Raw genomic sequence first — 12,521 nt, 5'->3', positions numbered from 1 at the left:
GCATTCAGTGTCCCATCAATTACATAAAGGTGAACAATACCATCTGCTGACATGCATGACCAAATCATAACATTAACTGGGTTCTTAACAGTTGCTTGAATGCAGTCAGGATGTAGCTCTTCTCCTATTCTACACGTCTTATATATTTTCGCCCATCACTACCGAATAACGATATCTTAGTTTCATCACTCCGTATAACTTGTGACACTGATCATCTGTCCAATTAATGTGTTCCTTTGCCCACTGTAGTCTTTTTTTTCCATTGTTGAAAATTAAGATAAGGCTTTTTTCGTGGAATTCTACCTCTCAGTCCAACATCTGTTAATCTTCTCTTGATTGTTCTTGAACTGACAAAAACACTAGCATCATTCAGATCACTTCTGATGGCTGCTGATGACATTTTCTATCTTGAAGACATATTCTTTTTATTCTTCTGTCATCAATAGATGTGGTGCACCTTTTTCGGCCTTTTTCTTCTTTGTTTTTTATTGAATTTGTCTCCTGATATCGTAAACAAAACTTTCGGACTCCAGATGTAGTCATTGAACCACCCACCTGTTTTGCAATTTCAGCATAGGAAAGACCACTTTCTCATAACACAATAATATTACATCTCTTTCCAGGTGTCCAATCTACTCTTTTATTTGATGTCATTGCTTCTTGACTAAATATTAAAAAGTTTTACAAAAATTCCTACTTGTAATTGCAGTGTATAAGAAACAGGTCCTCCTTCTACAGAACAAAGCAACATAATGAATTGTTTCAAGTGTAAACATGATGTCAGCTTCTACTGGTAGTTACTAACATTTGATTGGTTCTCAGAACAAGAACAGTGATTGGCCAGGAAAGCTAGACATTACAAACCACTTCATAACTGTGTTTTTTATTTATATTATAGTACATATAACTTTTTTTGTATTGCAAATAATTGAATTTTGTGTTTTGTATTGAATTCAGTAATAAATTTTCTTTAAAATGATATATACGAGTTTGCATTTTGCGAAACGTAGCATTTTCTATAAGCATACAAAGTTCAAAAACATAAAAATTTCCAAAAGTGTTCTCAATTTTGTCCACCACTGTATGTGTCTACTTAATTTATTTAGGAATTAACTTTACAATTTTGTTTTTCTTTTTTGAAAGATCACATTTAGGTATCATCCATGTGTTAAAACTCGTATATGATTTCTTATAGTTCTTAAAATTCCTGAATTTACACACATAATTTTGTTACAAAACCATTTTTACTTCCTTGTACGATGTAAAGGAATATTGTAATCAAGAAAAATTTCAGGTATCATAATTTAAATGAACATTTTCATTTTGACTGTTTTCAAATTCATTTGAACAATGTTTTTGTGTGACATCTGTATGTATGGACAGAATAAAGGACTCTTTTTCCCAAAACAGATTGAAAAATGGATTCAGAAGAGATTTTTTGGTGACATCTGTATGTACATATGTATGTAGCTCACATAACTGAAAAACGAGTGGCCTCAGAACATTGAAATTTTTTATATGGGACTGCTATAGCATGTAGTTGTGCACTCCCTTTTTGGTTGCAATAGCCACTTCAAAAGTGTATATAACTCTGTATCAGGGACTGTATGGACAATAAACATATTCTAAAATATTCATTATTGTTGTAAATAAGTTTAAATCTTAATTAAATACACCACTCATGTAAATAACAAAACATTCCTACTCAGTACACGCACATATTTTTGCTAATTCTGTTAAGTTGCTTTTTTGCCAGTTCCAAGAAATAAAATTAACAAGAATTATTAGTAGCCAAACGACATTAAGTAAATAAAATTAAATGAAAGTAAACATAAAAAACAAACTGCATGTCATATGAAATCCAACATTCTTCCACCTTAAGTTGTTGGGGAATAACTTAATTTTAAAGAGTTAACTTTTGAAAATAAGCTGAAAATTTGAAATTTAAAGGAAAAGATAAATGTACTAAATTAAAGTTGAAGTATTCATGAAGTCTATAAGTCTAGTATTTGGGTAGGCCTGATTTTTCTTTCACAGGTTTTATATCTTTTTGGCTATTTTCCACTGAACACCCTTCAACTCTAGTTTGTTCGAATCTTTCATTTTTTAGATCTTATAACAAACTGCATGAAAGTTCTAATGGAAAAATTCTTTGTATGGGATGTAAAAGTTTTCCCATTTGTAGTCTTCAATCATACTAGTCTAATGACTTTGTCTTTTCCAGGTAATAACTCAGTAACAATGGCCAATAGCCACTCAGTACATTTAACATTATCACTTCTAAAGTAAATAGGTCTCCAAGTTTAATACTTTTTCATGCTTTTTTGGATCACGCCTTTGAATTTAAAGTCCCAGTTATCCAGATATAAATCTTTTCATATATCAGTGATTAGTTGTTGACAATATTTTAATCTCCTGTTTAGGGGAATGCTCATCAATCTCATCTAAATCAGGAATGCCTTATTTTCCGAAAACTTGTAAAAAGGTGTTGGGAGATAAAGGAATAAGTTCAGAATCTTTTTCTGAAACACAGATAAGTGGATGAGAGTTAATCACAAATGCCACATCACACAATGCCATTGTCTTCAAAAGAGAGTAGACATTTCCCCAAAACTCTTCTAAGAATTTGTTTCATCAAACCAACTAATCACTCCCAAGCAGTTGGGGGATTAAAAACTATTGAATTTTCCTAGTGATGAAGTACTGAGCAATGGCATTCCAATCAATGAGTTTCAAGTCACAATAAACTACAGAAGGTTAACTTCTGTGGGCTATAAACCAGTGGAAACTACAGAACTACTGAACTGGCAGTGAGGAAATGAGCTCAAAATGGACAGCTCTATACCCTGCACATGTATATTTGCAAATCCAGGCTTTTGCTTCTTCTTTTAAATACACAGGTCCAGCCATATCAAATCCGATAATTTCAAAAATGGATGCATCCCTTACGGGGTTTTCTGGTAATGCAGAAATTGGTGCTGTTAAATTCCTTTTTGCATATCTTAAATGAGTAATATATTTTGATAAAAGAGATCTTATGACTTTTTTTGCATTTAGAATCCAATTACTGTATTTGACGGCATATAAGATGCACTTTTGAATATATCTGTCGCCAAAAAGCACCAAAGCTCGAAGCTGATGTCGAAGTTTGAACAGGTTCGATAGTCACATTACGTCTATGGAGCCTTTCCTTCTTTACATAGACTTTCTTTGACTCATCCAACACACGTGTCAGTATCGGTGCTACTCTGTATAAATGTGTCAGTATCGGTGCTTAAAACTGTTTGTTTTTGGAAAATATGACTACAGGAAACAAAAGATTAAGCTATACAACTCAGTATAAACTAGGAGTGTTAAACTACGCCAAAGTGCATGGAAACATAGCAGCAGCAAGGCATTTCGGTTCACCACCTACCGAAAAATAGCTTGCCATTTGTTAATTTTCCTTAATAAAAATATGTTTGGTAATTGCATTCAATGATTGTTTATTTGGCTTTTACGAAACGTGAGAACTAAAAGAAACCACATTTTAAGTTATTGTGGTACTGCGTTGTCGTGCAGACTATTGAAACTTTTTCCCCTTGTATGTGGCCTTCTAAATAAGGGTGCGTCTTATATGCTGTCAAATACGGTATGTTCTCTTAGAATAGTCAGCAGCATTTGAGGGCCAGCATGAGAGTTCTTCTGGTGTTCTGTCATAATTAACCTTTTGACAGCCTGATGCTCTCCCAGTAAAACAAATGAATGTCTAAAGTTCTTTGTATTCTTCTGAAATGCAATTTTTGTTTTCAGTCTAATAGTTCCTTCTTGGTCCTTGTATGTTGTCAAAGATTCTAATTTTCCTTTGTTTAAATGATCAGAAAAAAATTTGTTTTATGTTAACAGTATGACTTTCTTTTCTGCATTTTTGACTTCTTTGTTGGATAACTCTACAATAATTCACAAAGACTTTGCATTTAGACAAGTAAAAATAAATCTTTTTATCCAAGCACTCAAACACACCACTTTGTCATAGCTCGAAAAATAATAATAATACGAACTTGATCCGTAATGCCTGCATTCAATATTTTCCTTTACATCTGTTTTGCAGCTACAAGTATTTGAGTCATTTAAAGAACAAATAGAATGCTCACCAGATTTTTTTTTCTCTTTTCTTTGGCTTAGAATATTCATCAAAATTTTGTTCTGTGATGGGCCAGTTAAATGAAGTGGGTCCCTTCCACCATTTACTTGGTAACAGTTGTCTAGCAGAACATCTTTGCAAAGGCAAATCAGCTGGATTCTAGATTCCTGGAAGGTGTTTCCATGCAAGAGGATCCATTAAACTATTTATTTCATTCACTCTATTGTTCATAAATATCGTCCAAGATTCTTTACGCTGAATCCACCTTAAAAGAGCTGTGGAATTGGCCCAATAATGTTGTTCAATATCTTTTCACTGAAGCCCGTCTACAACAGAAGTGCGCAATCGAGCTCCCACCATAACAGCCATCAGCTCCAATCAAGGGGTAGTCATGGGTTTTATAGAAGCCACTTTAGCTTTGACCTCTAGCAGATGAAGTTTCTTGATATTTTCGGTGATTTCCACTTGAATGTAAACAGCTGCTGCAGAGACTGAAAGACTAGTCAAAACATATGCAGAGAAATGTTTTGTATGTTTTAATCGTTTGAAAAATGCCGTGATATGGTTACTTCCTTCAAATGAGGTTCTGAAAACAAGCTCATTATTTACTTTTTTGTATTAGCGTCGATTTCAGATTCCCAAGGTATGTTTTCTTTCCACATCCTTTGCATCAATAATTTGAATATCAGCAAAGTAGGACATAATAAACTAACAGGATCGAATAATTCTTTTGGACATGGTTTCAAATTTATAGCCGTCTAACAATGCAGATTTACCATCAGCAGATCTTTTTTTTTTTTTTCTATCTCACAAAAGTCCTAACACAGAAATAAATGGTTGAGTATCATTATCATTGGTGTACTGCCAACCTCTCAAATTGAATTTTTCTTCACTCAGTATTACTTGAGGCATCTCAATGAAGGGTAATATAATATATCACATCTGTCATTTAAGCTCGTTACTAAATTAGAAATTTGGGCCTCAAAAGAAGAATTTTGATTATATCGAGTATCATTCATGTTATATTAAATACAATACTTTCAGTGTCTTTTTGCCTAGTGGAACCAAAAGTAAACTTTCAGTTTTGTGCATCAAAAAATCTGCCTTCTTGCCTGCTGACTGAATTTTTTGTTTTTGAACAGAAACTTTAATTTTAATTGTAAAGATTTTTTTTAAAACTGTATTAAAGTGTTTTATATTTTTCTGCATTTTCCAATTTTTAATGTTTTTATTGAGTTTTTATGTATTTTTGCGTTACCGGGAAGTGAGAACTGAATTAATTGAATAAGAAATATATCTGTAACGAAATTTGAGGAAATAAGCTTAAATGAAATGTAGCAAAAAATGGGTATAATTTAATAGGCTGTACAAGCAACTCATGTGGTGTCTATATCAGCTTTCTTATATTGAGATGCCATTTTTATCTTTCTTTCTTTTTTTTTTTTTTTTTTCTTTTTTTCTTTTTGTGTGTGTGTGTGTGTGTGTGTGTGTGTGTGTGTCTGTCTGTCTGTCCTCAAAATTAATACAATTATATTCATAATCTTTGTTCACCTTTTTTTGACTGATTTTAAATTTATTTCATGTAAAATAGAACACAATTGATTATTATTAAATTTGCACTATTAAATAATTGATTTCTAAATTACTCTTGTATAAGGAACAGAATGAGAGGCAAACTAACATTGTGGAATCCGGGTTGTGATCATGCTGGAATTGCCACCCAAGTTGTTGTAGAGAAAAAGTTGTGGAAGGAGCAACAAAAACGACGACATGATTTAGGAAGAGAGAATTTTATTAAAGAAGTGTGGAAATGGAAGGAAGAGTAAGCATCTCTGAGTATATGTTTTTGAATGATGATTTGGTCCAAAGTAAATGTATAAATATGTATGTAAAGCTTCGTATGAACTGTAATGCGTAGGCAAACTTTTATATGTTTAGAATAAACACATAATGGTACAGACTCAAATACTGAAAAGAAATTAAGTCTACTTTTTCTATTGCTTTTAAACACTTTAATTATTGATAAATTTATTTACTTTAATGAAACAACATATATTATTTAAACATAATTTCTTTTTACTTCCAACATTGAATTCTTCCCTTACAGAAAATTTTTATTAAGGCTAAAAGAGCTCTTTAGAAATTCTTTCGAAACTTTATTTATAGAAAATTTTATAAAGCTTCCTCAGAACAAAATTCTATAAAAATGTTGTTTGGCAAAATCATTTAGGAAATTTATAAAGCTTTATAAATGTTGGTTTTAAGATTGGCATATAAATAACATTCTCAAAAGAATCATCCACTTCTAACAAAAACACATTATGGCAAACTTTATTAAAGAAAATCAGTCATAAGAAATCTTACCACCTTCTACCAAATTATAACAAAAACTCTCTCAATTCCAGGTACATTGTTAACTCATTCTTTTTACAATTTAATATCAATGTTGCCAAAATATTACAACTTAAAATTATACTTTATAAACAAATACTATCAATTTCCACCTTATTTGTATTTAAAGATATAATTTTAATCAGTAAGTCATGTCCATACTTTAGTAGTTCATCTTTCAATTTCACCCTAGGTAGATACTTTGTTAAAATATCTGCTTCTTGATTTTGTGAATATGCAAACTGAGGAATGATTTGATTCATTTCATATTCATCCTTTACATAGAAATATTTTCTATTAATGTGCCTTGAACTACTACTTTGTTTTGTTTTTTAATCCAATCTATTAATGCTTAACAGTCTGTTTTAATTTCTATTGGTTTGTCAATTAGATCATCTTGACCCAATTCTTCAAGTAAAAAGGTGTATCATTTAACTTCACATGCACATTCACAGAATGCTAAAAATTCAGCTTCCATTGTAGATAGAGCAACTGTTTTTGTTTGTTGCACTTCCAATTTATGGAATTTTTACCTAATTTAACGAAATAGCCTCCAAATAATTTTCTATCTTCAGTGGTACACCAACTTGCATCTGATGTAGCATTTAATTTCCCATTGTCTGAAGTATACAAGCATTTTGTGTTCCTTTAATATATATAAATATCCTCTTTACAGCTTTCCAGTGTTTCTCTCTGGGATCTTGATTATATCTTGACAAATTACTTATTGTAGTAGGTAAGTCTGGCCTTGTGCCTGTTGCTAAGTACATCAATTAACCTAATGCTTCTTGATATTTTGTCTTCGACACAGGTGGCGAAGATGCTATGTCATCAAGATTTTCACCCAATATTCCTGGAGTCTTGACAGGTTTACATTCATCCATTTCAAAGTTTTTTAAGATTTTAGTTATATAGTTTTCTTTACTGAGTATAAGTTTTCCAGATTCTTGCTGGATGTCTATTCCTAAAAATGTTTGTATTTTAGTGACTTCTCATAATATGAACGATTTAAATAGTTGAGAGATGATGTCATTTATCTCAGAATTTGAATTTCCAATCACCATTAAGTCATCCACATATACTGCTATGATAAGATAGTTGATCTTATCTTTATAAATATAAACACATGGATCTGACTTTAGTCTAGTTAAATTCTTTTCTTTAAGAATTTACATAATTCATCATACCAGCATTTTCCTGATTGTGGTAATCCATATATGCTTTTGTTTTCAAGATATACTTTGTTCGAATCTGATATAAATTTAGGTGGTTGTTCCATGTAAATTGGTTTATCCAAGTGTCCATTTAAATATGCATCCAAGTATCCATTTAAATATGCAATTTTTACATTGAAAAATCTTATAGCAATGTTCTAAAGGTTGCAAGTCTCATTACTGGGCTAAATCCATCTTCGTAATCAATTCCTTTTCTTTGATTAAATACGTTTGCTACTAGTCTTGCTTTGTAAATTGTTTCTAAATTACCATTTTCATCTCTTTTTGAGAATATCCAGCGGTTTTTAATAACTTTCTTCTCGATGTGTCTTTCAACTAATTCCCAGACTTCATTAGCCTCCATTGAACTCAGTTCTTCTGTCGTTGCATGTAGCCAGAATTCACTTTCAGCAGATTCTACAGCTTCATCATACGTCTTAGGTAATTCTTCATTTGTATTGTATGCTACATAATCTTTTAATTTTTTTTTGGGGGGGGGTCCGTAGTTCGCACTGGTCTTTTCTGTACAGAATTTCCATGACTATCATTTCCAGGTTCATCATTTATTTGTGGATACTCAGTTCGCTTTTCCAATGAATTGTTATCGTCGTATTCATCATCACTGTTGGATGGCAAAATTTTCTCAGCTTCTTCATCTGTTGTATTATCTTCTCTATAGTATCTGTCAGTTATTTCTGAATTGTTTACATTTCCATTAGTTTGTTCCTTATACAAAATAATAAGTTCTTCTAATATTTGATTTTTATCGAATTTTAAATAATTTTCTTTTAGTAAAGCTGATCCAAGTTTCTGTTCATCAAATTTTACATCTCTCACTTCTTGAATTTTATTTAGCTCAGGGATATAAATTTTGTATGTGTTTCTCTTCATGCTATAGCCTATCATAATTCCTTTTTGAGCTTTTAGATCAATCTTCCTACGTTTTTCTCTTCTTATATGAACATACGCTACACATCCAAATCTTTTAAGATAAGTAATGTTAGGCTTGCATCCTTTATATAATTCATATGGTGTAAACCTTTTATTATTTTTGTGACTCCTGTTATTCACATGTACGGCTACTTTAACGCTTTCAGACCAAAATTTGTCAGTAATTCTGCATCAATTAACATAGTTCTAGCAGATTGAATTATAGTACAATTAAAACGTTCAGCTTTTCCATTACTTTCCGGAGTATAAGGGGTTGTAAGTTCATGTTTAATTTCCATTTTTTCAAAAAACTCTTTTATACTTGTAGCTAAACCATTATCACTACGAATTCTTTTTAGTTTCTTTCCTGTTTGTCTTTCTTCTTGAATGATAAGTTTGATTAGAGCTTCTGAAGTTTCACTCTTCTTCTCAATTGTTATCACAAATATGAAATTACTGTAATCATCTACCACTGTTAAAAGATAACAGCTTCCATCTATTGATTTCTCAGTCGTCCAACTAAATCTATGTGCGATAATTCTAAAATATCTTCAGATTGCTTAAATTTCACACTTTTATGAGATGTTCGTTTTAATTTTCCTAATGTACAAGGTTCACAATTGTTTTGAAAAATTTTTACATTTTCTAATCCAATGACTGATGAGTGTTTTTTCATTTTTATCAGCCTTTGATAATTTATATGACCTAGTCTCTGATGCCATAGACATAACTAATTAACATAACTAATTTTAGCTTCTTCAACAATATTTCCTTCAACTTCAAATTTATTTTCATTTCTGTTAGCTATATATAGAATGTTTCCCTGTTTATTGATCACTTTTGCTTTATTTTTGGTAAAAATTACTTTTGAATCATGATCTACAATTTTTGATACTGACAACAGATTTCACTTAAATTCGGTACTTGCAGAACATTTTCTACTCTCAAAATGTTCATATTTCTATCAGTTTGCATTTTAATGTTACCAGTACCAACTGATTTGATCATGGCCCCTTTTTCAGCTGTCATTATTTGTCGTTCTTCATCTTTAAAATTAGTAAATATTTCTTTACTAGTTGCCATGTGAGATGTGGCTCCTGAATTAATAATCCATTTAATTTTTGTATTCTCTTGTTCATTTATTTTATTCTTTCTATCATTTCTATCTTGATTAAGATATGAGCTTTCTATTTTCTTAGATACTTCAAATAAGCATGTAGCTGATTCATATTCTCTTTCCTTGCTTGACATTCTATAAGTTTCATTTGTTAAATTTCTCTGCTTTCAATGTTCTTGTTTAGTTTTCATTTTACATTCAGTTGATTTGTGGCCAAATTTTTCACAGCAAAAGCACTTTATACTATTATTATTATTTTGACATTCTTTTATTAACTGTCCTAATTTTCCACAATTAAAGCATCTTCTTTCATATTTCGTTTTATCCAGTTTTCTTTTGCCTTAGAACTTACTTCTATTTCTTTTCCTCTTTGTTTATTTTTTGCTTCTGTTTCTTTTAAAGCTTGTCTAATTGAAGCTAGATCTTTCTCTTTATTGCTTTTAATAATTTTAACATCAAATTCAAATTCCTTCCTAAGTCCTTCTAGTAGGAAGTAAATTAATTCTTTATCTCTTATTTCATCTCCAACTTGAATACTTTTACTTTTCAGAATTACATCTCTATTCATACAATCATCTACTGATTCATTTTGACTCATTTTCAGTTGAGCTTATTCTGTTCTACATTTGATTTGAATGTCTTCTGTTCTTGCCGCCATTTCATTTTTTATTTTCTCCCATAACTTCCTTGTGTTCTTTTCATTAGCATATTTTAACGCTTGTGGAGCTGTCATAGTTTGATTCATTATATTTCTTTCTATCTCATTATTATCATCCCATATTTCCCAAGTTTTTATTTCATTTTGGAAATTAACATCATCCTTTTTATATGGTTTTGGTGGTTCGTCAGCTTCTATCACACTTCTCCATATTTTTTAATATATTTTGGAAATTAACATCATCCTTTTTATATGGTTTTGGTGGTTCGTCAGCTTCTATCACACTTCTCCATATTTTTAAACTTCTTAATTCACTTTCAGTTCTATTTGCCCATATAAGATAATTATCGTCACTTAATTTTCTATACGACTCAAATTTATCATATATGCCATATTTTCTAATTTATATTCACTAATTATAATACAAGTCTAATTTATCTCTTAGAGAAATTGGCGATTTTGTTAAGCCTAAACAACATCAATGTTCAATCTGAAAGTTTATTAACAGAGGGGGCAACCACACTTTGCTACCAAATGTTGGTTTTAAGATTGGCATATAAATAACATATAAATAACATTCTCAGAAGAATCATCCACTTCTAACAAAAACACATTATGGCAATATACAAAAAGAAAACTTTATTAAAAAAAAATCAGTGATAAGAAATCTTACCACCTTTTACCAAACTATAACAAAAACTCTCTCAATTCCAGATACATTTTTAACTCATTCTTTTTACAATTTAATATCAATAAAATAACCTATATATAAATCTGCAAAGTTTTCAAACTTTAATCAAAGCAAATATTTTAATTCCTGTTGTTATATATATATAGAAGAACAAAAGTAAACACTATTTGTAAGCTTTGAATTTTTTTAAATGGAAATTTGTGCCTTTTTCCTCCTTTAATATTTTTTAACTTCTTAACTTATGTAAAATTTTGTGCAATTTCATGTACAGTATTGATTATATTGTACAGAAATTAAATCTTATAAAAGCATAAAATTATTTTTTTTTAAAATTAGTTATTAAAAAGTTAAATTATGCTGTTAATTATAAAATTTTAATTCCTGAATTTAATGTTTATAATTATTTTATAAGAACCTTTCATAAGAGAAATGATTTATTAATTGTAATTAAATGCAGTTGTTATTTTAAATGTATTTATTGTAATTTAAATATTTTTTGAAATCCAAGTAACATTGAAATTTTTTATTAGAAAAACAGTCACATCTTTCCAAAATTTTTGTCCCCCCATCCATGTTAAAGAGCACTTTGAAATTCAGGTCAACATATTCTATGAAAATTTAATCCTTTTTTTTTTTCATTCCAAAAGAAAATTTTGTTGATTGTATAATGATTTTAAAAATCAAAAGCTTCTATAAGATCCTTTATAGGAAATAAAGAAATTAGTTTAGAATTCTTCAGAGTTATGGCCCAGAATTCTTCAGAGTTATGGTTTGTAAATTGAATTTGATAAGCTTCTGTAGAATTCTATCTAAATAGTAGATTGAAAGACCTAAGGGCTCTTTGAAAACTGCACAAATTTTTATAAAATTTCTACATAAGTCTCTATAAAATATGTGCACCTATCTCTCTAACTCTATGGAAGCTGTATCTAAAAATTTATAGAATTCTGTAGAACTTCTCTTGCCTAGTTTATAGAAAATTAGGTGAATTCTAAAGGGTTCTAAAAAACGTTTCGTGTTGGATTTTTTTTATAGTATTCTATTATGCATTTCTGTAAGGACTGGCTCATGACTCAGTAAAAAATAAAGGATAAACTTATATCCTGGATGAGTTTAGAATTATTGATTATTTATTTAAAATGTTAGTGTTGACTAGTATGTCACATCTACATTTTAAAAAATTCAGTGTGCAAAAGAGCATGGGCTTTTAATATGTATTAATTCCCATCAAAATGCCATGTTTTTAGATTTAGAAGACATTTCATTTAACTGTGGCATTAAAAGTCTGCCACAATTAGTATTCTATTAATTTGTTTTCCAAGAGGAGAGCTTCATAATTAAAGAAAAATCAAAGTAAGGAATGATTTAAAATAGAACAGGGTTCGTACGGTCCTTAA

General features: G+C 30.2%; 1 protein-coding gene across 1 annotated transcript in view; it reads left to right on the top strand.

Moving 5' to 3' along the window:
* ValRS (Valyl-tRNA synthetase) overlaps window positions 1-12,521 on the top strand; it is a 147,353-nt gene that overhangs the window by 39,786 nt on the left and 95,046 nt on the right. Inside the window, exon 5 of the mRNA XM_085825741.1 lies at window positions 5,781-5,945. Within this exon, the coding sequence (XP_085681867.1) occupies window positions 5,781-5,945 (165 nt within the window). The remainder of the gene's footprint in view (window positions 1-5,780; window positions 5,946-12,521) is intronic.

The sequence above is a fragment of the Stegodyphus dumicola genome, chromosome 10 (assembly GCF_044657685.1).
Source record: "Stegodyphus dumicola isolate Sdum_Otavi_A_Nest chromosome 10, ASM4465768v1".
In the NCBI taxonomy this organism is placed as follows: domain Eukaryota; kingdom Metazoa; phylum Arthropoda; class Arachnida; order Araneae; family Eresidae; genus Stegodyphus; species Stegodyphus dumicola.
This window is presented reverse-complemented; position numbering and strand designations above follow the sequence as displayed.